General features: G+C 48.4%; 1 protein-coding gene across 1 annotated transcript; it reads right to left on the bottom strand.

The window, feature by feature from the left end:
• On the bottom strand, positions 1-25,986 carry LOC131269117 (trigger factor-like). Its single transcript, XM_058271444.1, has 3 exons — positions 25,947-25,986; positions 17,428-17,805; positions 1-317 (listed from the first exon to the last, which is right to left on the bottom strand). The coding sequence occupies exons 1-3, from the start codon at positions 25,984-25,986 to the stop codon at positions 1-3; spliced, it is 735 nt and encodes a 244-aa protein (XP_058127427.1).
• Positions 25,987-26,875: the final 889 nt, after the last annotated feature.

The following is a 26,875-nucleotide window of genomic DNA, read 5'->3' as shown; positions in this document are numbered from 1 at the left end:
TCACTTACCCGAACAGAAGCTATCCGACGTGAGCTCGTCGTCGTCGTCGACGTCATCATCCTCACCTTCCAGTGGCAGATCGTCGTCCTCATCATCTTCCTCATCGTCCACATCTAAATTATCACCATCATCATTAACATCGTTCTCGTCCTCATCATCCAACACATCGTCATCCTCCTCGTCATCGATGTCTTCACCTTCATCACTACCAGCGTTGACCACTTCATCACGCTCACCGGCGCTAAGCAACAACTCTCCCGAGTGAATCGATTCGTTTCGTAACTGTGGTTCACATTTGATCGCTTCCATGTCAGCGGCTACAAAGAGAGAAACGAAATGGAAGAAAGATGTTGATAATATTCGAGACAAGTGAGAAGTAACGGGAACAACAACAATGTTCAACAAGTACTTTTGGGGTTGATGGGAACTGTCGGTAGAGTAATGTCGATTGGATGATTCAAGTATGTCATGTCGTTGAAAGGAATCTTGAACTTGACAACGGAAGAAAGATGTTGGAGATGGATGAAGATAGTTGGAAAAGTAGTAGTCAAACCATTGCGTAGTCTTTACACTGTTTCTTGCTTAACCGTCGAAAACGCAGGCTGAAAAATTCCTCCGGATAGTTCTTAACCTTCCGAAAGGTAAGCAAAGACAGTGGCTCGTAGAAGCGAGTGTACCGAAGAAACCGTTTCTCTGTTTCGCATCATTATATTGGAAGGAACAAGCTGCCGTTACCGCAGCTCTGGCGTACCGGAGGTGCCATTGCAGCGATCCACATCGTGGCGTACCGAACGAACGATGCCGAATACTCCTAGGAGTAGTTAGGCAACGAACCTCCCTACTCTTATTATAAACCGTGCCGCCTAGCAACGCTTCCTCACGGAGGCTTGTCTCGTTCTTACGTGTTGCCTTCGTCGCAGTAGCCTTTTGCGTTAGGTTCCGGTTTAAAAAGAAAGGAAAGTAAACAGAGTTTGAGACACGGAATTGGAGAAAGGTCGGCTTCTTCGAGGTGCCCGGTGAGCTTTACCGAAACGTCACTCTCTTCCGCAGTCACTGTGGAAGAGCCATCGTGCCTGGAGTTTTGCGTTCTTCGACACTTCGAGTTCCGAGAGAGTACCGGGTAAAACCTGAAGTCTGTGTATGTCCACTTTCGAGTTCGACACTGGATGGTGCACTATCTTCGGCTTCCTGGTCTCTGGGGGGTAGTGCAGCTACCTTCACACAGCCAACCCCAGCCGCCTTTCCGTCCACGGACTGTTCGCCGACTTACCAGAGGGACTGAAGCCGTGCTGGAGATGGGCAAAAACACTCGCAATTATATTCAAAAAGTGAACCCACCAGGGAAATTTGTCTCACCTCTCTCTCTCTCTGTTTCTCCGTATCTCTGTCTCCCTTTCTTCGGGTGGTAATGATGATTGTGGAGAACGGAAGCCGCACCGAATGAACATCACAAAAAGCCGGGCGAATACTACCGCCATCGCACTGGGACGCTGCTCGGTGCCTTTGAAGCGCCGGGCATAGAGACCTCTGGACAGAACTCGGATATTCTCGGTCGAAATCGTCAGGGGAGATCGCCATCGAAGCTTTTCTTCGGAGGCGATGCGGAGGCGAGTCGAAGCGGTATCTGAAGAAGCAGCAATGAAATGAAGTCTTCTGCCGTGTCGGGTCCAAGGCGGACTTCAGAGAACGTACACAGAAACCAGCGTCAGCCGATGCCTGGTGGAAAACCAAGGAACAAACACTGGGCTCGTCAAGGTATGCCGATGTCCTTCACGGACTGACTTTCTAAAGGACCGAGCGGAAAAGGAGTCGATTCCCTCGGGATCCAGCTGAAACGAAACGAAACAGCGCTGAACCCATTCGCCATTGCAGGGAGGTGTTTGTCGCTTGAGGTGATTTTATGGCCGATGTTGCGTTCGCAGCGAGGCCTCTTTAGGAGTCTTCCGGTTTCCTACACGTCAAAGGTGACGCGTGGTTTCACACGCTTATTTTTCGACTCTCATCGTATGTTTTGAAGTTTGGTAGGTGAATATACGGTACCTCGGATATACATCCTTACACTCCAGATGGCGTCGTTTGGCTTTCGTGTAAAATATGCTTCTATTTCCCTTCCCCAGATCGAGGTTCCTTGCATACACACAGCGTATGCCCTTCCTACATAATGGGCGATGGTTCGATTTGAGTGTAAGGTACTCTCAACGGTGTCGTATAATGCGACGGAAAACTACCAACTGCCATCCAAAGATTTCGACCGTACGTCCCGCCAACAAAAGGGAGTAGTGTAGAATCGCTCGCCACCACCATAAAGAAGAACCAGGGGACTCCAGCGTCCTGTGACGTCGGTGTCCTTACCCCGCAAATCCTTTCCCCTGCCTTCAGGTGTAGTGTATAGCTGCTGTCTACTGAAAATTCACCCAATGCGGAGTTGTCCACAACAGGGACGCGAGTTTCCGACGAACGATGGTAAGATTGTAAAAAAGCAACGAACTCTCACGCTCTACACTTCCAGAAGGTGAAGGTGAAGAAATTTACGAAAAAAAGAAACCGAAGACAAACATAAGTATTTGCTTGCCATTTCTTCACCACCTTCTCTGGGGCTTTTGAGCGACTACAACATGGCGGTACCAAGAAGGTAGAACCTGGAGAGAGATAAAAGAACGCACAGGGGGAAACGCGAGCCGTTAAGAGTCCACGCTCGAACCAACGGAGCTGGCGTGACAACTGGCTTGAGCAGAGGATTACGCCTTGGCTTGGGGACTAACGATGGGAGCGGCTATCCGGTGGGCGCACATTCGGTGCTCTAGAGCACGCCGTACAGCTTTATGGGCCCGAGCGCCCGGCGTGGCCACCGGGAGTCCGTCCCAAACCCGAAACGGGCAAAGCTCCCCCCACATCCGACCGTCGACCAGGGAGATATATAGTGAAAGTTCGGAGTTGTGTTTCGGATTTTCAAGCATAAGAAATGGCCACTGGGGAGCACCTCGGAAGTTCGGCAGGAAAGGCAAGCTCGCTGGAAGCTCCTGGAAGCCGCTCCGGGTTTGCCTTTGCCTCTCTGTTGTTTTGCGGAGGAACCATTCTGCGCTCCGGAGTTCCCTTGCGTGGGCAGATCAGAGTCTGGTGGAAGCAGTAACGCTATCTCATTCGGTTAAAAATAAAAGGAAGGAAATGTTTGCTACCACCCAACCGGGCGGTTCTACAAGGCTACTACACTCCAGGGTGCGCTGGGACGTCTTCTAAGCTTCTCGAGACTAGCGGTGGCGCCACTGTTGGCAGCTCACACTCGCTTCTACTCGCCCACCACCTCCACAGGGTGGTTTGCGAAGCTGCAAATGCTCGGCACAACTTCCCCCAGGGAATGCGCATCCATAAAATGAACGAAACGTCGGAACGGAATGACGATCGGCCAACCGGAGGATCCTGGGGGAGGAAGCTGGAGTTCCACGGAGCGGAGGAGGCAAGGAAAGGGCTTCGCCTTCTCGCCGGATCTCCGGGGAGCTTCAACGGAAAACTGCAGAACAATGGCAGTGCTAGTGTCCCGGTTCCGGGGCGGATTTATCAACGGACCCGGGTCCGAACTGAACCGAACCGGACCGGAATGGAACCGGGTTCCGTCCCCATTGGGGAATGACGCCAACATGGTGAACGCACCATGGCCGATGTCACTAACACAGAGAAGCCGGTATACGGTCCCTAGGCGAGCGAGATAACGAGATGAAGTATTGGGTCGTTGTCGTTTGGGTGTCGGTGTGTTCTTCTTCTTTTGTTGTTTGTTTTCGGGCATCCTAGAGTTCAGTGTTCATTTGGAGTAGTAGTTTTGTCTCCTTCCCCAGTACCTCTCACTCTAACACTCCAAGGACTACCTAGTTTCGAAAAGACGACAACATTTTTTACTCTCCTTCCCTTCTTTTTTTATCCCCAACGGGGATTCGGTTAGAATATGGACTCGGTTTGGACTCGACCCAGAAGTGGGTCAAATTGATTACAACCACCACGGATCGGGTGTGTTTGGGGCAAACGCAATGTACACAGTAATGAAGAAGTGACCGCCAGGTGCTATCGTTCGACGACAAATGGGAGATGGATGGATACGAAAAGGAACTAATTCAATTTGTAAATGATACTCTCATCACGATTACATGATCTATGAGATGTGTTTGATACGTCATCGAGAGGAGGGCATTGAAGATAATAATAAAACTAAACAAAAGCGATTTATTTGAGTGACATAAGCAATATCCGGTAGTAGCAAATGCTACAACGCAGAAAAATAAAAAGAATCGAATTTTGAAAGAAACAAACGAATGTTCCTCAAGTAGTATCTTAAATGTCTACAAATCAGGTCCAATAGCTGGTAATGGAAAAACTCTGTTGCAAACATTTGTTCTGCTCCTTGCGGAGTCCATTGCAAGGTCCGGTAGCAACCATTTTATAATGTTACCTTCTCCATCACGAACCACACGGAAGGAGAAACCAAATCACCAAACAACTGCAATCGCACAAAACTATTCAGACGAGCATTCGTTTGTCTTTTCTTCCGAGCAGAGGAAAATCAAGACAAACAGCTGTACTGCTCTGGGGCCAGTTTAGATGGACCAAATCTCGTTTCGTTCTTCACCGGGAGGGTGAGAGGAGTAAAGGTGAAAAACCAGAAAAGAATTCACTGCACCAAGATTGGATCATCTCTGTGGAGGCATCAGAAAGAGATTGCACTGCTGCACCGCTGTGTTCGCTGGTGGAACGGTATACCTTTCTTTTAATCCTTTTTTTTTATTTTAAGGTTTGTACAGATGAAGAAAACTTAAGAAGAATTTTGTTCGGTTTTTTTCTTTCTTTTTGGGCGCCATTTTTGTGCCGATTTTCCTACCGAACGCTCTCGAAATCGGATACATGAATAAGAAATGAGGCGCCCGATTTCCCGGGGTGTTGTTGCGAAAATGTTGCCACACTCATTGGAAGCCGAAACTCCGGAAGGCAACGGTAGCACGCAAGAATGGGAAAGATTCGAGCAGGGACTTTCTCGGAACGGTGACTCCTAAGGAAAAGGCACCTATACGAATCCTTCGTTGCACCGAACTATCGCTTCATTCCGTTGCCGACTTTGGTTGGATAATAAGAATATCTGATTTCCTTATTTTTGATGTCGGGGAAAAATGGCTACCCCTTTCTTTTTCAATTCGCACCTGCACAAAACAAGCTGGTTCCTTGAAAAGGCTATTCTGAGTTTGAGTGTTGTCTACATTTGTTCCTGTTTTGATTTTTCGAATGAACTTCTTTCTTTCAAAGTTCGATACTCCCAAAGATTAAGAGTGTCCGCCGGAACGAGTTTCCGGGTGTGAACTGGAGGTAGGGAGGAGGGACGAAAAGAAAATCAGAATCGGTGCACCACGAATCATAGGCCGCCCTGGGTGAGTTCTCGGAACCCCGAACCACCTGGAAGAGATCGATTCCAATAAGAGATCGGCACCAAATCTAGTTATGGACAAGATGCAAATGGACAAGACTGAGGGAAAAAGAGCTCCTGGAGGAGAAAGGTGGAGTCGGAGACGCCTGCAAAACAGTGCACCCAAAGTCTCCTGACATTTCCCAAAGTCTGCCTCAATCTTGTTTCCCCCTTTGCTTGGTGCCATTGGGTTTTTTTTTGTTTCTGTCCTTCCTGCGTTAGGACAAAAAGTTCGTCCGACGTCCAAGAAGACATCAGGAATTGGTTTTCCCACACAAAATCACCCACCCGAGGGCAAGGACCCGCCGCTACACGCAACGAAACACCAATTCCAAAAGGAAAAACCGAGTAGAAGGAGGGAGATCGAAAGGAGGTTCTTGAGCTCACTTCGGAAATTCTTCCGGCAAAGTTCTTTGAGCACACCGCTTCAACCTCGCAACACCCAAACACACGCCCCCCAAAACGGTCCCACCACCCGAATCGAACGATCCGTTCGAAATCTTGAATCTCTCCGGCTCCCGGCCGGTTAACTCTCCTGACAGTTTCACTTCCAATCGCAAAAGTGTAAGTGATTCGGTTAGCCCTTCCGGGGATCGGGAAAAATTGGTGCTTGGCGCAGGGTTTTCTCGATTATAGTTCTTAATTCTTTGCATCGTTTAGTTGAAAATTTAATTACTCACCACCTCACCTCGACCGACGCCACCGTTTGGACGCGCCAGGCGACCGGAAAGCCTCTCGGTGGACTCCTTACGGAATGAAAAAACTTTTTTGGACTTTTGTGAACTGTGTGTGTGGGTTTATGTGTCTATGCCTGTGTCGTTTCTCATCGACGGTGCAGGATCGGGTCCTTACGTCTCGAGTTGAGATCTTGAAGTGTTTTTCTACCAAAATCCCAAACGAAAGACTTCAGAACTTCAGACTGTGCGTAGCTGTTCCCTGCCCTGGTAATAATTGTTTCCTGCTAATCGTCTCTGTACCCTCTAAAATCTTGTCAACCACCCTGAGCTGGGTGGAAGGGAACCAGAATCTCCCGGGGATTCCGTGAATTTTCAATCCTTTTGCCTTGACATCCGAATTCTGAACTTCCTTGCGACCAAATATTGATCAGTTTACCCTTGGTATTTCGTTATCAATATTTAATTATGTAATATATTTTACAGAAAACTGATGTCTAGCTTCCTTGTTATGCAAAAAAAAAGATATAAAAATGTCAAATTAAAGACAAATTAGTGCTTAAAGACAGCAAGTTTGTGTTCCGGATTATAACACTTTTTAAACCCATAATGGCAATAATGGCTTAATAATCAAAGAAAATATTTTGTAATGGCACGTAATGTTGGATGAACCAAATAAAAAATATACATCTGAAACACTTAATTTGTGTCAAACAAAACTCGACCCAACAAAAAAAAGCCAATACAATCGAACACCCGCGAGTTCCGCTGGTGCACCAAAGCTTTCACCGAAATGTGCTTTTCCACCTGCGGGAGTTTTCCGATAACGACGAAAAGGGTACGAAAGAAACACTAACAACGTATTGGGGGGGAGGAAATGGTGTGAAACAGGGGTCGGTGGTAGATGGCCCCTATAGTTCATTTGCCTCCAGGTGCAGGTGGGTGAGTGGACTACCCGCGTCCCTGGTCAATTCGGCGGTCGAGTGCGGGGGCCTTATTTTCGGTGCAATTCACCAGGACTTCGAACCCAACACACGCTGCTTACTGTTTTTCTTCCTCTCTCTCTCTGGCTCTCTCGAGCATCCTCTGGAGTTCGGTATAAATTCGCGACCTCCACCAATGGGAAGGTTGGTGCTAGGACGAGGGTAGGCAATAGCGATGATGGTGGCCGAGGATCGGAGCTTCATTTTAGATATTTATGCACAAACAGGAACTGTTCCCCTCGGGGAAGTCGGCACAAATATGGCACAAAGCGGAGAAGGGCAAAGGGGGGAAGGCAGAACGAACGTGTGTGGGTCCAGCCGGGCCATCCTAGGGACGCACCGTCCAAACGAACACACACACACACACACACTAGCAAACACATATGATCGCCGGGAGACGCGCGGCAAAACGACAACCACATGAATGCTAATTAGTGGCAATTGCTTTTTACATATATTAATATCAGAATATATATTTATTTGATCCCGCGAGGATCGTTCCAACCGTCCTCCCCTTCAACAGGGCATTCTGTCGCTATCTTTCTCTCTCTGTCTCTCTCTATTCCACCGTCAACCTCCTATTTCCGTGGCGTCGGGTTGCATCCGCAAATACGACACTCGCGGGAGAAAGTTAACGAAAAACGGACCAAAATTCCACGGAAGCTGACTCCGACTGACTGGAGGGTGTGCACGGGGCGGTGAGGGAGTGAGGGAAAACATCCACACAAAGGCACATGGAAATGGGAACGCGCGGTGGGAAAAACCGGCCGAACCAAGTGGGCGGTTTTCCGGTGCACGCTGCAAATGCCGTTTTCCCGCACACGGTGACTGTGTATGTGTGTTCACACACACTCATTTATCGGACCTGTGCACTGTAGGATGGAAAACATCTTTCATCATTCAACGGCTGCGGCTTGGGGTTTTGCTTGTTGCCTCATTTGGAAGGGACGTTTTTCCTTCTCTCTTTATCTTTCATTTTTACTTTTTATTCCTATAATTTTCTTGCGCTCATTATCCACCACTAATGGGTAAAAGCTTATTGAATTGTTGTTTCAAAATAACAACGAAGAGAGAGTGCCGATGTAGTGGTTGACAATGCGATGGAGGCGCATGGTGGTTTTGAAAAATACATCGTTGTAGTAAACTTTGTGAAATATTCTCTTATTTTTTAAAAACAATCCTTCCACAATCACAAACAATCTACAACAACGTCACAAAATGCAAAATGAAGAGGAAACATTAGTTTTCATTTAATAAAATACGACAACCAACCAGTTGAAATGTGCAATGTGTTGGTTAGATTTACGCGCCTGAATGTATGCAATTGAGCGAGTGCATAGAAAGATTTGTAACTGAAAGAAACTAAAAATAAATAAATCATCCTTGGGAAAATTAAATAACTTTATGACAATTATTAAATTGGAACATTTATATCCAATCTTCCTTAAAAAACAATTCTGTTGTGGAATGTTGACCCATCCTCGCTAACATGCACGTGGCGCGTGCGAAATGTTTGCGGATGCATAATTTCCACCGGGCCGAAATGCATGCAATCATTTCCCTATTCCTAGCTACTGCCTGCGAGAGACTTACCAGTACAATACAATAAGACAATTCCCTCGAGGAGCAGCGTCGAAAAGCTGGATGGAGGTGTTTTTCGGCCCTCCGAGGGGCAAAGTTCGCGCCTGGTTGCCACACATACTTGTTTATATCGATGCGCAGGACACACGCGAGGTGTGGGCACTCGAAGGGCTGACCCGTTGTTGTGCTGGTTGCATCAGGCCGGGTTGGGGTAGGTCACCCAACACCTACCACAACTCGGGTCAGTCCCATCACGCTGGAAAATGTTGGTCCCCGCGCGTGCAGCGAGTAGCTTTGCGTGCGTGCGTGCGTTCGTGCACGGTTTCCATCAAACGCCCGAGGTGTCGCGAGGCCGCGAAAGGACGAAAGGCAACGACTCTTCGGGGACGCCGTGGACATACCCGGGCACCTCTCACCCACACGTACCGAAGGTTTTAACGCCGCCCGGTTTGGTGTCGCGCACCAAACACATTGATTAGGGAATTTGCGCGGATGCGGATGTTATGCCGCTGTTTCGAAGCGCACGGTCCCAGTGTAGTCATCTTTCTCGCGCGTATCGCGTGTGTGTGTGTGTGAGTGTGCATAACAAACACACCCTGGGAGCACAGGACTATGGGCGGGGTGGAGAGGCGGCCCAGCATCCAAATGGCAGCAAATGGTAATAACGGCCATCAACAGCACCGACAACAACAACAACTGCACCGCTCCGACGGTGCGACAATAATGGTGCGACATTTAGGCACACAGGCCTAAGCATTGCCCAACTGGGGCCATCACCTCCACCCACCAAATGGCGGGGGAAGGATGATGTTGCATAAATAATTATCGCATCTTTAACACCCACTCACCAGCAGCCGACATCTGCAGGCGTTTGTACCAGATACCTTTTGTCGAGTTCCACCGGAAATGAAGGCCTACGCAGACTGAGGTGCTGAAGTGGCGGTGACAATTCGAATTCCCTTCGCTCCAATCGACAGTGAATTGCACTTTTCTACCAACGCTCTGCTTGATGTTTTCCTCTTGTTCACTTCTACGATAAGAACATTAAAAAAAACATTAGATTATGGAGGGTGATATCAAAGTCCGGTGGTTCACGTTCAAGAAATTACGATTGACACGATGAATGTGCAATGATGCAATTGCCACTATAGCACGGCAACAGCTACTGCAAAGCCTACTAGGGTGAAGGTGAAAACTGCCTCCTGCGATCAGTTCCTTTCTGTCAGCTGCGACTGACCAAAAGTTATTTTATGACAGCTGAAACACCAGCGTTATAGAATTGCACTCAACGACACCCCAGATGGGCAGTTCGAAAACCTAACCTAGATATGTATAAAAGGGGGAAGCCCAATGCGGGACATTGCAATTTTGTTCTCGAGAGGAATTTTACAACCATCACGAGAACACAACAAATTGCATCAGTCTGTACAGAATAAAAGGTAGGTTGCTATATTCTAACGTTTTTAGATTTCATTTGACTTACTTAACTAGGAAAGATAACATTAAAGGCTCTGAATACAGGATGAACTTGGATCGATACCAACTTTCGGAAGTGTATTGAGTTAGTTCTTCACCTTCGCGCAATCACAACACCCTAAATATAGATGCGAATTGTGAAAATCACAAATGGGATTAATTAAGAACGAAGCAGAGCTGCTTCTACGCCATTCCCTCGGGATCAAACCACACAACTGTCTGAGGAAATGAACGGAAAGATTAACTCCCAGCAATGGCACACTTCCCTCGAGAAAACTGATGGCATTTGGGAGCATCCTTCAAAAGTTACCCTTTTCGGGCCACATATCGGGTGGAATTGGTCACAATAAAAAAAAGGAAAAACACATCCCACCATGTGACTGTGAAGCGAGTATCGATGTTTTCCAGATTAGCACCGTTTTTAACGACCACACCACCATGAGAAGCCACCGCCTCCCAAGGAACCCGAACCGTATCAAAAATGTATAACAACCGGGTGAACTAGTGTCAAATTGGATGCGAGTAATTGAGGAAGGGATTGAGCGTGATACGGTCGAACGATGATGCCGTGGTGTTCTCCTCCCAAGGCCAGGGAAACGGCCATTTCGCGTGGTAAACTAGTTGCGCCTAGGCACACACACACCCAAATCTGACCCTGGGTGGGTGAAGGGATAATGGGTGAGGCTGGCTGCGAGCAAGCAAAGTTGCCCGGATCTAGTTACGACGCTGGGTTCCGAAGCTGGGATCCATCCATCCTGCTGCCGGATGGGTTAGAGCTGGATGGGCTGGATGACAAAAAAAAATGTCCAAACACCTCCGAGCAGATTCCACCACGATGGCGGTTTAGTTGGGCGGTAGAAAAACTCGGGGAACTCAACTCGACTTCACTCATATATTCATAAACCTAGGTCCCAGGGAAACCGAACCGGCCACAGCCGGTCCCAAACTCCCCAACCGAGCGAGGGTTCGAAATAGAATGATGTAAAGGAAGCGGGAAGGTTACACTGGAGTCTGAGCGTAGGCAAAAAAAAGTATATGTAACCTCCAAATGAACAACTACGGACGGTTAGCCCGGCGTGTAACGACAACGTTGGATGTGATGCCCGACAACGGTTTGCCTACGTCCTCCGGTCCCGGGGGGATTTTCCCGAAAAAACCCCTTGCTCACCCGCACCCACAGGAGTCGCCCGGTGGATACGTTTGGCTCAGGAACCTGAGGCTCCACCGCCATGGGTCCATCCATTCGTGAGGAATCCTTCTGTCGTCCGGTCTCCTCGGGGAATCTCCCCAGGACGCTGTCGCTGGGACGTTCTAAATTGCTTATACTTGTACGCCCACCGCAGCATTACGGGCAGCGCGCACGGGAGGTACTCTCTCACCCGGTTTGTATCTATCCGTCGTCCCCTTCGATTCCCACCGGGATACTGCATAGATCCTAACCAACCCGACGAGCAACGTGGGCCACTACCGACCACCATATGTGCATGCCTTGGATAGCGGAGAGGAATATTATAAGCCTACATCAGCAATATGAATATATCTATGGACGACGCAGTGCCTAAAAAACACGGGCTAACCAAGCGCTTTAGCCTTCTCCCAGAGATGGCTTCTCTAGACGAATGTTTAGTTGTAGGACGGGTTGCTCTATCGTCGACGTCATCATCATCATCATCACCGTCGCCCTGGTCGTAGCCGTAGCCGTCGTTGCGGACAAGTGTAGCTCCCAACAGAGCAGCTACACAGACAGACAGAGACTAACATGACAAGGACACGAAGGCTGCGCGCTGGCTCACCGTTCGAAACCATAACGATGAAATACTACACACACCTACCGGTGCCACCTGATGGACCACTGGCCCCACAAGTCAGCGAACCGTCTCCACCGATGTGTGTTTGTCTGTGTTGGTGGTTGGGAAAAGATTCCTAGCCTGAACGAGTGCGCTAGGCTTCCATCGTGGGGACCGTCTCCGGGGACTTTACTAATCAGAATTCGTCCGTTGCAAGGTGGGCACCAGCGGCACTCGGCGTAGAAGCAGCAGTAGCAAGCAGCTGTTTTCCCGGAATAGCGTTTTATCGACCTGCTGCCTGTCTATCCTATTCCCGAGAGTCGCTCACAGAAAGGACGGACGGAAGGTATGGCATCCAGGTATTGGTCCCAGCGATGTTCCCGTTAGTGGTCTTTCGTAGCCTCACAGCGAAGACCATAAGCTTTCCCAACGTCGTAGGAGGCAAGAGACTACTCAACGCTCCCCAACGGCAGGAGGATCCCACAGTCGACCGAACCCCGGTAATGATGGTCACGAAAGTCAATTACAACGTCAAAGCGGGACCCGGTTACGATCGAAGGGTGGCGGTTACATTTTGACGCTATGATTTGCCTCACTTCTCCATCGGGAATAGGCCGGTACGGGCGATGATGTCGGCAGGTAGCAGACCTTTCAACTTGACCTCTGCGTGTACTCACAAGCTCCTCCAGCTTTCAAACATTCATTACGCGCATTTATCACCATCCACCAGCGGTATATCTCGAAGCTAGGCGGTATATTCCGGGAACCAAAGACAAGATTTTCCCGTGCCGTGAACTTATCCCCGACGAGTTGCTGCCGTTCGTGTCGTCGTGCGCCTGCCGTGTTCGCTTGTTGTCACATCATTTGCACTCTGACTGCACCGTACAAAAGTCGTCCTGTCAAAGCGGATTTATTTTCACCACAAGTGACATCGCCGAGTGCAGAGTAGGGAGACGGAATGGCACAATGGGAAATGGCGCTCCATTCTCTCGGTGTAGGACCGAAGGAAAGTGAAAGAGAAGGTACACAACCCACTGGGGAATGTACAGACAAACCTCCAGAATATCTTCAAGACGTCGGTTCCCTAATTCTGAAAAAGCGGAAAGAGAGACGAACTTTTTCACCTGTCCCAGAGGAACCCCGCCAGACTCGGGGTGAGACAGGTTGGTAGCGCTGAGTATATCGTTCTACTACTATCAAATCCAATCCGTTCCAGACATCCATATATACACACATGTGCTGTCATCGGAAACCCAAAACGCGACACTGCTGTCACACATGCTTCGAGGATGTTTGCATAAAAAATAAGATTCAACGAGAGATGAAGTTGCGGGGCGAGGGAGGCCATCCAAATCTAAATTCCTGTACAGGATTGTGAGCAGTGTTTTTTTTTCCTTCATTCTTACACTCTTGAGACCGTCGACATTCCCCCATCGACAGCTGACGTTGCTACCGGTGCCAAAACTCTCCCAGGGAACCAGGCAGCCAAATGGTGAGTTTCATCCAGCGTCAGGGCACAAAATTCAACCAATATTGACATCCCCACACCACCCGGGAATGATTGCGAACGCTGTGTATCCGCGGTATTTCGCGGACAGCGTGCACCCGACCTGACGAAGATGGCGCTAAAATGAAACAACAATCTGCTGGCGCAACATTCCCCCGGGAACTCCGGGCCTCGGCTGTGGGGCAAACGTGAGAATGGAAAAGCGGAGCAGCGGACTGAAGGTACCGTTGGTTAAAAAAAAAAAGAATAACACAAGACCAAACCGGGGACACATACAGATGAAAAAGTAAACAACATTACCCCGGAATCCCCCGGAAGAATATAAACCGAAGAATATGAACCTCTTGGCCAAAGGAAAGAACAACGGTTGGTGGTTCGGTATTCTTAGGAAGAAAAGCTTTCATTGGATCGTAGGGACACACAGATCTTACGAAAAGAAAGCAGACACACACACACACAACACGTTCCATTCTCCACCCCCAGTGTAAATCGCCTCCGGTTCACGGGAACACCTTCGGTGTCTATATGTGGCACACAAGAAAGGAAACCCGGAGTGACACCGGAGGGACCATGGGTACCATCTTTTCGGCGTCAAAGTTAATCAGCCGAGCGGACTTCGGAAACAAATGCGCCCGCGGTTGCGGCGAGGGCTAGGGAAGAAATCATGCCGACCTGCTGTTGCGCTGGATTCCAAAGACACGGGTAGAACGGGAGACAACACATGTCATCCTCCTGGTGTCCCTTATGAAGTCCCTTTGGAGGAGGGGAGCGGAAGATGGTTTGGCAAGTAGGTGCAAAAATTCAAAACTATCGCCATGCCCGTAGTTGACAAGTATACGCCTCCCCCCACCGGTTCTTGGTCTATCGATCGATGCCGGTACGTCTGGCACATCCTCCGTTCGCTTCCCGCGGGAGTGCTGAGGCTGCTGAAAAGTTTTCCACAAGCTTCTGCGGAATCTTCCCCTGGTTGAAGGTTTGTTCCCGATGCCAACTTTATGCCAGAGCGATGGGCAGCTTGGCTGCCGGTGGACAGAACTGATACCGGGTGGCAAAACAGTTACTCTTAAAACTTTCCCCAACCTGACACAATCTTTCGCGAGTTTCAGTCGATAGACTGGTGGGAGTTGGTAACGTCAGGGACAGGTCCAGGATGATGTGGTGTTCTGAAAACAATAAACAAACCATACATGACTCATTGACTTCTAACTCCTAGCTTATACATACCTCCGTGCAATAACAAATATTTGTAGGACTACAAAGGTGGACATGGTTAAGATGCACTACAATAACCTTGATCGCTAATGGAACATCTTTGAACAGTAAAGGACCACAAAAAACCATGCCTTTAGACATGGAAGCGAATCATACTAAGTATGGCCCGAGAGAACTATGCTACGGTTGTACTTTGGTTCGGTTCCTACAACCAACAACTCCCAGGGGAACGTGTAGGGATCACCCGGACAAAGGACACAGCGTCTGGCTGTCCGAAGGGTTCTCTTTGGAAGCAAGGAAAATCAATTCACACAACTGTTAAGATTCTGTCAATGTCAATAGACCTTTCCAACGGTTTTGGGACGCTACAATGGAATATGGAATTATAAGACCATCGCTGGAGTCACTGTAAGTCACCAATGAAAGCTTACTCCCAAGCGATTGGTCCAGTGATGTGTACACCGACGTTAGCTTAACCTTAGGGTTTTGCAGGTTCTTCGTATCTCCACTTCGTTCTGGTCGCTAAAATATTCCCCAATCCGAAATGAACAGACGAACCCAGGCCGAACTAAGACGATTCCTTCATGACGCCAACAGTACTCTCCCCGGGGAATCTGTGAGACACCGGAGCGATAATTGCAAAACCTTTCCCGCTATAACCGTGAACGAATATCGCAGTCATCATCATCGTCGTCATGATGGCACATCGACATCCTTTCGTATTTCCCTGACGGTTTTGGTTGGACCGTTGATACTCCCCATCCATTCGGTACGACTCGGAGCGGGACTGTCTCCTGGGAGAAGGGTATACCAGTGCAATCAATCATGGAAAAGTAACATGTTAAGTAAGAAGCCGCATTATAGTGGTTTTTCATGAATTTGGACAGGAACGATCAACCTCATTCATAATGTATTTAAATTTGGCGAGAAGCCTTGACCTGTTTGTGCTAGTTCTGATTGCCAAGCTTCTGAAATTATTCTTATTTGATGTGATCCTCCCGCTTTGCATTCTCCACCTCTATAAGCAAGTAACACTACACCAATGTGAGAAATGGTGCCAGAAACTCGGTACGTAGCTCCTCATCCCAACCATGGATATGTCCAGTAGTCCCCAAGGACCCCGAGAATGGTACAAAGAAAAAGAAACCCATCAGTCTGACGCATCTAACAAAGCAGGCCATAACGGACTTTCATCTTCGGGAGCTTTCCGTTCTTTTCCTTCATCCTTTTCGACTCCCAACGGCACCCTTCCCGGGACAATATGTTTTTTGCCAAGCGAACGATGCTAGTTGGTAGGCATTAGTAGTACCCTTGGACCTTGGAAGTAACAACAGTCGGCGGGCAGTGGTAAAGTATGGCGCCTAAAAGTAGGCAGCCGGTTGGTCCTTCGGCGAAGTAGGAATCTCTGGTGGTGGACTTCACTTGCCATGCACGGATAAGACGGATAAGATACCAGCCGAGAGGGGGGCAAAGGAAGCGCCCGCAAAGGAAAGAAGATTTGAGAGGAAATATGCCTCCGATGAAGGAAAAGTTCCATCCCCCCTTGGGAATTGCCGAAGCTACGGGAGTCAAAAAGGAAGTGGAGTTAGAGGAGATGAGCCATCGGGCCATACCTTCTACCTCCATGGCTCAAGCTTTCTCTGTTTCTCACTCCGACCGGTGTGTCCCCCGAGACCGATGAGCTCCACTAGGAAATGAGTAGCAGACGTACCACCACGCGTCCAACACCGGGCAGCCGTTGGAAAATGGCAGCGAATGAATGAAAGCCAACCTGACAACACAGCAGAAAAACCTAACCTAACGAACATAATCCCAACCAGCGCCGAACACATGCCAAAGTCCTTTGAGTCGTTCCGTCCCTTTCCCGGGGATTGTCCCGAGGATAGGAGGGAAAGATATCGCCTTATCCCCCCACCCCCTCTACCACAATGTTCTGTCGCACTCTGTCCCTCGCCAGCTCGGGCGTTGTTGTTTGTCGGTATCATTTCGAGATGAACTACGAAACAAACTAAACCCATAGGACCCGAAGGAGTACCGGAATAGCGACCACCGGAGGATCACATTTGGTGGGTAGAGGGAGGAGGGAGGTGAAGGTGGAGACCAGTGCTGTTTGGGGAGGCGAGTGGCACTGGGAAAATGTATTACTGCGGCAACTCCCGCGGGGGTTACTCTCGTAAATGAGAGTTTCACAAACAACCAGACCAGACCGAGCCGGAGGAAAGCAAAGTTTTCCATTCCATTCCCCCGCCGCCATTGGGGTACTGTCGCTCTTCGGCACCGCCATCACCTCTAGCCTTCACTACTTGGGGAACGTTCCTACGAAGCACGAGGTCTAGGCCGAGCCTGCCGTAGTAGATCCTCCGATGAACCGATCAGATGGGGTCTGGGCACTCGTTCTCAGGGAAAAGATTAAAAAAAGAAGCAACACAACAGCATCACCAATCCAACGCTAGTAGTCGCTTTTTTCACGTCAGGAACTTTTCTTCGCCTCCACGGCGGAGTATCATTATGGCATGGTGTTCGCCTTTTGTTTGTATCTTCTGTTCTTCAATCATCCTGCCACGTGGCAGTTCAACTGGTAATCTATCTGTTTTAATCAGTTCAAGATTTTGAATTTTTAATTTGACGATTGAAAATTTTGGTCCTTTGGGAGAATAGCTGTTATCTTCAAACTAAAATAAAAAATAAGTAAGATAAAATGTTAAACAAACATATCAAAATCTAAAATAAAAATACAGATAAGCTATCAAAGACACTTCCAACTTACCGTCCACTTCACCGTCCAAGAACCTCACTTCGCGTTCGATGAGCCTTACTTCTTCTCCAACCTCACATTTTTCAACACTTCGCGCCACACTGACACAGAGATTGGAACGTTGCGCGCCAACTCGCAACGACTCGTCACACGATTCGGCCACCTGTTGTTGCTGGTGGTCACTAACACTTTCTCTCGAATTTCCCGCCCCATCACTTACTCCTTCACGGTTCACCTGCACGACGTCACAATCCTCACCATCGTCACAATCGTCATCGGAAACATCCGCCATCGGGCTGTCACTGGTGTCCTCCTCGACATGCTCGGCCGGTGTGTTTTTCGCACCCGAAGAGGTCGGTCCTCCGTCGACGTCCTCTTCGTCGCCTTCATCTGTCGATGGGTAAAGTAATGGAAGAAATAACAACATAAGTAGATTTCTTATCGGTTGTTTAGGCCCCCTCTTTCTTCGTACAAAGTATACAAACAGTTAGCAATCCCGCTTATTTCTGATCCTAACGAAAATCTATTTTATCAATATCTCACCTCAGAGCCATTCATGATATTTAAAGTATCACTTCTAGATAACAGAGATCCGAATATTTAAAATAGCTCACCAGAAAACCAAAACCAACTGTAGAAATAGTAGACAAAACTGTCCCATTCCTCAACAAGCAAGATGTAAAAGGCAAATACACACTCCGAGCAGATTTGATGACAGGTTTTAAGTGCTCACGACAGCTTGTCCTCGTATCAGCTGTCGGGCAGTCCTTTGCGCTAATTCCCAGCACAGGGTAAACGAACCGACCAGCGGCGCCATTGTTGCGCCACAGGTGAGAGTATTACACAATTATCCACCCAGGTATGAAAGCTGGACGGCGGACATCGGATTTAGTCGTAATTATTATCAGCGCCATGGAAGTACACCACGCCAAGTCGTGGATGACAGTTCACTTAAGACCAATGGGGCTTTCAGGGTCGTTCTCTGTTTTTGTTTCCATCGCAAGGTATTTAGAGCCAAGGGACGGCGAAGGTTTTCCACGTTGTGCTTTTTTCTGCAGGAACCAAACCGACATGAGCTTAAAATTTAGCGTAATTAATGACTCAGTGACAGTCGCGGGAGTATTTTAGCTATTTCCCATTCTGGTTACTAGTAATTTCAGATGGAAACTTTTAACTCAGTTCTACAATTTTATTTTATTTGTAAGCTAAGAGTTTAAGTGGAATTTTGACAGTGGCATAATCGACTGACAACATTCTACCGTTTCCAAAGGTTGCTTTGCGCTTCATGTGAACTGTGAAGCTTTTTTTACCTATATTTTTTAAGAGAACGTATCAAAATCCAAAGGTTGCTTTGTGCTTCATGTAAACCTAGCATTACAGATATTTTTTATGAGAACGACTCAAAATTTTCTAATTCACTGTTTGGGGTAAATAATTTTCTTTATTTTGACCTCTCCTTGTTTAACTTTTTCCTCGCGTCAGGTTAACGTCTCTCCCGTTTTCCCACGGGGAACCAACCCACCATCGACCCATTCCAAGTTCCTGTAACAATTTCGCAGCCATATGCAACGCGCTGCTCGATAGTCTGGATGCAAATTCTCGCGACATCTTCGACTCGATTCCGTCCCCTTACTTCCGTTGTCGCCGCCGTTAATGTCTTTCGCGCATGGTTATGGTGCTGCCGACCCCACTTCGACTCCGTTCCTTCGCACCGTCATTCCCAGGGGACCAATCCTAGCGGTCCGCTCTCCGAGCTCTCGAAAGGGTTGTCGGGGCGGGCGAACTTCGTCGGGCGTAATAATCAGCTAAAAGCTAGGGACACCCTGTGCCGGCACCTCTAGGGTTTTTTTTGCATTCTGCATCCCCCCCACCACCACCGTAGCAACTTCCGCCGATTCCTGTCAATCAACGAACGCATTAACGTTGATGGCCTGTCACCCGCGAAAGTGAACAGGATTAAAACGGAAAACGGGAGAGCGCAGAAGAGAATAACAGAGCCAAAAAAAAACCCTCAGCATGGCGCGACCTTGCCCTTCACCCAACCCGAGTTCTACCGAGACGACGGCGGTGAATGTGAACACATCCGCCATTCCCGTTGGTGCGCCACGGGTGCACTCAAGGCAAATGGGGCTTTAAAGCCATCGCGACCCGAGGGTCTGGTCGTCCCGGTGACTTTGCCAATCCTCCCGACATGATCTTTCCGGCTCACCGACAACTAGACGCGAGTTCGGGGCGACATATCTTTCCCGGCTGTGCGAATGTCTCGACATTAGTCACCCCGGAGTTTGGGAATATCACCGGAGGAGGCCACCGACCGATCGAGCAGCCGGAAGTAATCGGCTTGGGAACCTTAGCCGCGACGTCGAAAGACGTTTGGTGCAATGAAAAAGGTATGTACTTCGGGAAGCAACTATGTAAGGAACTTTGAATTTTAAATGCTTTTCCCTCCGTGGAACTCAAGGAAAAGAAATACTGGAAGCAGAAAAAGGATATAAAGCAAGTTCTGGATCAAACTCTACCCTCTCGAAACACCACTCTTTCAGGCCAACAGGGTTCCCTATCCCTATTGGACGTTAAATCCCTCAATAGCTTGCGGGAATCCGAAGGTACCACACTAATTACCACCAACCGTGCAACACGTACAGTGCAGAAGGGAACCGACCCGTTGTGGCTTTCGGTACCGACGTGCGTAAAACGCAGGGGTTAATTGATAAAGTACAAACCCTGGTGGTGGTCCTGGTACCGGAGATTCCGCACACTAGGGTGCGTGATTCCTTCCTCTTCTCGATTTAGGTTCGCTCACTCCAAATGGTTCATGTTACTGGCCACAACATCGGGCCGTACTTTCATCCGGAACGACCCGGCAAAGGTCCTCCTTTCCTGGTGGAGGAGTTTACTCTGGTACGCGCGCCCGCCATTTTCCGGAGGTGAACCGACCCACAATGATGGCGTCTAGTGGGTGAAAGTGGTCCCCAAAGCACACCCAACAATGCGACAATTTCACCACGAACCGCCCGGAATCGTGGCATCGCCGCCGTGTGACCGTTTGCGGGTGCTTTTGCGAACTGATTCAAACCGATAAATTCGTACGATGGCATGACGGAGTACTAGGCTGTCGTCAGGGAAGCCGGGGAAGCGCAGCGACTGGTTTGGGGGCCGGTCTTAACGCGGTTGTTTGGGCACGCAGCACACGTTCACTTTCGGCCATTTTTTGCCACCGGGAACCCCCGGCTCTGATGAGAATTCTGTCGGGTAGGATTTTGCCGCAGAGCCATCCCATGGTCGTGGTGGTGTGGTTTTTTACACCCAATCCGGTGCGGTGTACGGTCAGGTCACTCATTCCTTCCCCGTTTCGACGATGGGAGTTGAATGTGAATAATCACCCACGTGGACAAACGCATTAGCAGCGACCACCGTGCGTCCAGCTCTCCCCCAAATCGTTGAGGCAGACTTCCCACGGCTTTGATTGCCGTTCCAAACACGTGGCGACCCAGTTTGGGAGTTCGCTGGTGGCAAAAAAAACCAAACAACAAGAAAAGGTGGAAAACCATCAACACCAGCTACTAGTGAAATCCTGAAGCTGACCGCAAATGAGGCTGACCAAACGAAATGTGAAAAAAAAACACTCAAATCCAGCGCGCCACGAATGCTGCGACCATTAATTTTTACAATTTTAAAAGTGTCCCCCGCGACCATTTGATTTGTTTTCGCTGGCACTGGCCGTCATTGCCGTTCGGTCGCGCTTTCCCCCTCCGGCAAAGCCAATCTGTCGGTCCTTCTCTAACGCTTACCGCCACGGTGGGATTCATTTATGACATTTTTATGATCGCATTCTCCAACCCTTTCGACATCGGATTTTTTTTTGCTCCCCGTACAATCCTATCCTCCTGTTGTGGTGTTTATTTTTTCCCTCAAACCCTTTTTCCCTTCGTTCCCTGATCGTGTTGTACAACACTGTAAAACTCTACACTGTACAATACTGTAAGTTTACTTTAGGTAACCAGAAGCATTGAACACCAAAGAAACCTTATGCTATCTAGGAAGTAACCAGGTGAAAATTCCCGCTAAGGACATTTTTGTTGCTGAACGACAATTTGGAAAACCATTTCTACGTTTTCCAGCGTTGTGATGATGCTTTGTTGGTGGTTCAGAACTGATCGTTGAATTTTACCGATGTGCAACAAACCAAATGTTGCGATTTGAAAATAAGATTAGTGTAATTGTACTCTCCTTTTTCATTTCAATGAGAAAACAACACAAAGTAAAAGTTGGAACGAACATTTCGGTTTTTTAACAAAACAGTAAATGATTAGTTACTGAACTAGAAAACTAATCATTCACATTTTAATATGTTGGAAAAACAATAGAGAATGTATTACAGGAAAATAACAAATACAAAGCAATGAAATGTGCAATTAGTAGAAACAATAAATTAATTAAGGCACAAAAGTAATGGAAAAACATTAAAAGCAGTTCTTTTTTCGTTAAAAACAAATCCTCTCTATTCTTGTAGCAGACCAGCATTAGAAGCCACAGCTGCTTTTGCATAATCCTAATCGTCCTACCGCATTAGGCAGCTTTGCAGTAAGATTTGAGTGTAGAATAAGCTCAGTGCAATAACAACGGAAGGTTCTTGCACAAGCCACAACTAAGAGAGTACCCTCGGAGAAGAACGTAAAACTATAAATCTCACTTCGGACCAATCTCATAACCAATTCTTATAGCAGTACGTAGACCCAAAAACGTAGAAGATATGAGGAAACATGAGTTCAAACACTTGGCGGCACGCTTTCTACAAAATTATCCCCAACTCAGACCTCGACGTAGAGGACGTTAAAACCGATATCCACATTGGGCAGTGTGTAAATAAATAAAAGCGACAATAAAATTGCACGCCTAATTGAATGGCAAACCAAGAAAGGAGAAGAGTACGTTAGAATGAAGTGGAAGATTAATGCGATCGCTTTGGATCGGCCATAGCATTTAGATTCTAATGCACGGTAATTTATAGAACGATTAGCCAACGATTAGACGGCTGTTGCCTCCTCCGAGAAAGAATGTTAAGGTAAGGTTCCCTTTGCCGTGATTGGGTTAAGTAGATATATAACCAATGCGGGGGGAGGTATCCTAAGGTTACCTCGCACATGGTACTGCCTTGTGGCAAATATGACTGGAAGATACTGGGAGATTTCTAAAAGGATAGCGACCAAATTTTCCTAAGCCATAAATTGGCGACTCTCGGAAATGATTCTCAATTATGATCCAAACCGTACTAGGGATTAGTGCCACATGGGTTTGGCTTACTGGCAATAAATAAACCATTAAGAAGTGTGGCCCAATGTAGTAGGTACTAGGTGCGCTTTTGTGGAACGTATCGTATTAAACATGGGTCGATTAAGTTCATATGATACTCTTAGTGGGTAAAGAACGAGGTGCCAATGGAGAAGTACCACGTATTAACTTTTCTCCATTCAAGGCCTCCTACGCAGTGTATGTTCAGTTTTTCTTCCCAAATATACTAGATGTGGTTTGGATAACCGATTAGATATTAGAACATTAGTTTGGATAACCGATTTATCGCCAGGTAAAATAGGTCGTGACGTCAAACGTCATCGAATCGAACTAATGGTAGCTAAATAGACACCACATTAAGTTCCGGATATATAGCTTGATGATGTTTTGGGTGTATGCAGCTCTAGGAATTAGGTTTGACAGGGGAAGTCTAGTTGCGACGTACTACACCAGGCGAACTAAATCGGACATATAGAGATATGGAGAGATAGAGAGAGATTGTGCAAGAGAGATTCGAATGAGGCACCCTTGGTGGTAGTTTCGCCATTTCGATAAGTTCCTCTGCAGTGACGTTATTCCGGTACCGGACAAAAGAAGGGCGCCAACAAAAAGTTCAATTCCACCAACCACCACCTCTCAGCGTCATCGCGTGGATTTGCGATCGAAATTGTCGTCACCATCATCACCAGCATCACCGGGGCGCGAGGGACTCCACGAGGGCTCCGGGAGGTCTCCGCTGAGTCGTCGACGCCAACTCCCCGACACTCGGGCGTCCTCCACTTGTCCGGCAGCGGAACCCGGTCGAAGCGACCGACTCCTCCTCCTCCTCCAGCGGAAACTAGTGTCCCACGGGGCACATGAACGTCGAACTCGCTTCCAGCCCGTCCCAGGACTATCTTTCTGTGCACGTGAGTGTGTATGTGTGTATGTGTGACGCTGTGTCCGCACGTTGGCAACACACTATCACAATCAGGTTTTCCAGTTTCGCGCGCGCATTTCCCTACGGTCCCATCGTCTCCCGCCGGGTTTTCTTCCCTCCCCTCTCCCTCCCCCATAACCTCGACATCCTTGGCCACCAAGAGAGAGAGAGAGAGAGAGAGAGAGAGAGAGAGGGAGACAAAAAAAGTCCTCCGCAAACAAAACAAAACAACTCGGAAAAATATCCTCAACTAACGCCGCGTGAAGTTCCAACCCCGGACCTCCTCCTGCCTCCTCCCGCAGTCCCACGATATTGTATGTATGTATATATCGTGAGTGCTCCCTTTTGTGATTCCCGTGGGGGTCGTCTTGGCCCCAAAGTCATCCTGGTGCTCGCTCGTACGTCCCTCCGCAGCGCCCTTCCCCCTCCTTCACGCAACCCCGCACCGTTGCCGGCCTAGTGGCGCGTTAAAGGCGCCGAAACTTGGATCCTAACCGGTGCTGCGCAGGGCGGAAGGGATGGCGAAATGTTGGGAGTCGGCATGGCACCATCACCATCAGTAGGAATTCCCAGCGGAGCAACTCCTCTTATACTCCTCGACAACAACAAGCGCGCACAGTGCTAGCAGTGTGTGCCGGGTGCTAGGTGCTCTGTATGTGTGTGTGTGTGTGTGTGGGTTTTGGTCACCGGCCGTTTTGGCTTTCGGTGCAAATTGTGTACCCGAATCGCAACGAAATTCCCCATCCGTCGAAGCCGAGAGTCACAGGCGAGTTATATTTCTCCTCAACACCCTCCCTCCTCCCTCCCTACCCTTGGACCACCTCCCTCTGTCGAGGGGCATTTGTGAGGGGTGACGCGAGGGATGAAGCTTGAGTGTATTTCACCAATTTCATCTTTCTGACCTCCCAGGGGAATTCTGCACCCCGACCGTTCCGACCTTTCCCGCTCATTCGCTCGTTCGTTCGTTCGATTCACTCCTTTTGTGATTCCTTCCTCCATCCCCCCTGCGCATCCCCTTCCCCTCACCATCCAGTGCGTAAGCCCTTTCGGAAGGGGACACGCAGCCGGGGGTTTTTGTTTTGATCACGATGTCCTTTCGTCCTTCTTCCCCCCTCCTGGAACCGTTCGCCTGCCACTTGGCGCCAAGATCTCGATTCTCACTCACTCACTCAGTGTCTACAGGTATCTCTTTCACTCCAATGCTCGTGTGCTATCCGGCACGAGGATCCACATGGCGCACAGGATAATCTCTCACCGGGAATTGGAAGAGCAAAATATTCCTCCTACGAGGGGTGGATGAGGGGGAGACAGATTATAGTTAAAAAGAGATAAAGAGAAAAGAAACAGAGAGGGAGAGAGAGAAGCTAATAGAGGAAAGAGATAGTCAGAGCATTGGAATAGTAAGCTCACGAAACACTAGACAACACACACGTTAGTGAATGGTAATATGTGTTTCTAACAGAAAACATAAAAGTCGCTCGAAATAGAGCAAGCAACGGAGGAAGTTAGTAGTTTCGCCGTATGACCAGGACAGAATATTACATGCGCGTGTGTGTGTGTGTGTGGGTGTGTAATAATGCATTCATTTTCATATCGACGTTGCTGTAATACGAACGTCCCCTGGGACGAACCGCCGGGTACGGTTCCCCACGGAATCGCGCGAAATGGAACCGAAACGGTTCGGTCCATGCAGATCCACTGTTGGGACCTTTTGGGTGGACGAGTCGGAACGGTTTCAGTTCCACGGAAAGGGCTAGGGGGATGCAACTGATGCCGATGGTGTGAAATTTCATTTCGAAACGCCGACCAAACTCGTCGATTTCCGCTCGCTCCCTCGAGTGGCCCTCCGATAGTTGGTAGAGGCACACACCATGCGAGAATGCTGGCCAGGATGAATGGAAAATGGGTATCAAGCGCCACATAGCGATAAAAGAAAAGAGAGAGAGAGTGTGGAAAACAGAGAGGGAAAACCCCACACATAACACCGCTTTCGTTTTGGTCTCTCGAGGTTTGCTGGAACTGGGAGAAAAAGTCGAACGCTTCTCCGGAACGGCACACCATTTTCCCCAGGGAAAATGCGCGCCAAAATTTAACCTCCCACTGCCGGCCATAACACCCCCGCCGCCTCTTCCTCTGTCCACCGTTAGGGTATGCTACTGCGATGTTTTTCCCCCCTCCGTTCGACGGATTCACTCACAAACCTTACCGCGATGGCGTTCAAAATGGGGATATTTATTTTATTTTAATTTTTTTTTACTTTCAAAACACAGCATACGACACACGGTTGTGTTTTTCTCGAACATTTGCTTCCGAAACTTACGCTTTAAGGCTCTCGGTTTGGCCTGCTTCCGGCGGGACATTGCGTTTTGGTTTTAGCACCTGATCGATGTTTGGTGTTGTTTATTCGTTGGAGTTTTCACCCTCTCACTGGCGTCAACGCTTCGTGGCAACATAAACACGGCGGTAGGTTGAACACTATTTTTTTAATTTAGTTTTTAGAACACCCTTCCACTAAAAACTGTTTGCTTTGCTGAGGAAGCGCTAGATTCCATCATAAAACACGACAAAAACCGACACTTTTCACCATTTGACGTGTTAAAATAGCTTTAAATGCAGACACACTTTTTAGTTTCTTTTCGTCGCAACAAAACACATTTATCCCAAATAAAGTAAACAAAGGCGGTCCGCAAAAACAACGGAACGTTTCGCGATCGTCCTGCCGTCGTCGCGTGCGTTCAAACGATACGGGAAGTCCCACGAACACCCGGTGGCCAGGACGCGTGATACGCTACTCGCTGTGGCGGCTTTCAGCGCCAGAATGTATGCTTCCGGCGCACGAATGCCGGTCGCGAGCGGATGTGCAGTCCAAGAGACAGGCGAATCCTTCTCTCCCAACAAGCTTGGTTCTCTTCGATTTTCCGTTCCCGGAACGCGCATTCTCTCACTCTCAGCTTCCTACTCCCGTCTCGATATCCTGTTTTCATCAAAGGCAAGAGAGAAAAACATATGTTCACGACAACTTGCGCTGAGGAGTCCTCGGATTTTCCGCTACAAATCGCAACAAACGATGCGAAAAGGGAACGAACGTCCGTTCCCAGCCGCAGACTGCTTGGATGATGCCGCAGTGCAATGGTTTCGTAGAGACCGAGAACGCACGGCCCTTTTCGCTCGTCATGCTTTCTCTTTTCTTTCTTCAGGAATTCTCTCGCAAGAATCGGGTGAAAATTGTGCATTCGATGCAAGAGACCA

This window comes from Anopheles coustani, chromosome 3 (genome assembly GCF_943734705.1).
Source record: "Anopheles coustani chromosome 3, idAnoCousDA_361_x.2, whole genome shotgun sequence".
Taxonomy (NCBI): Eukaryota; Metazoa; Arthropoda; class Insecta; order Diptera; family Culicidae; genus Anopheles; species Anopheles coustani.
Note: the sequence above shows the minus strand (reverse complement) of the source record. Positions and strands in the feature narration are given on the sequence as shown.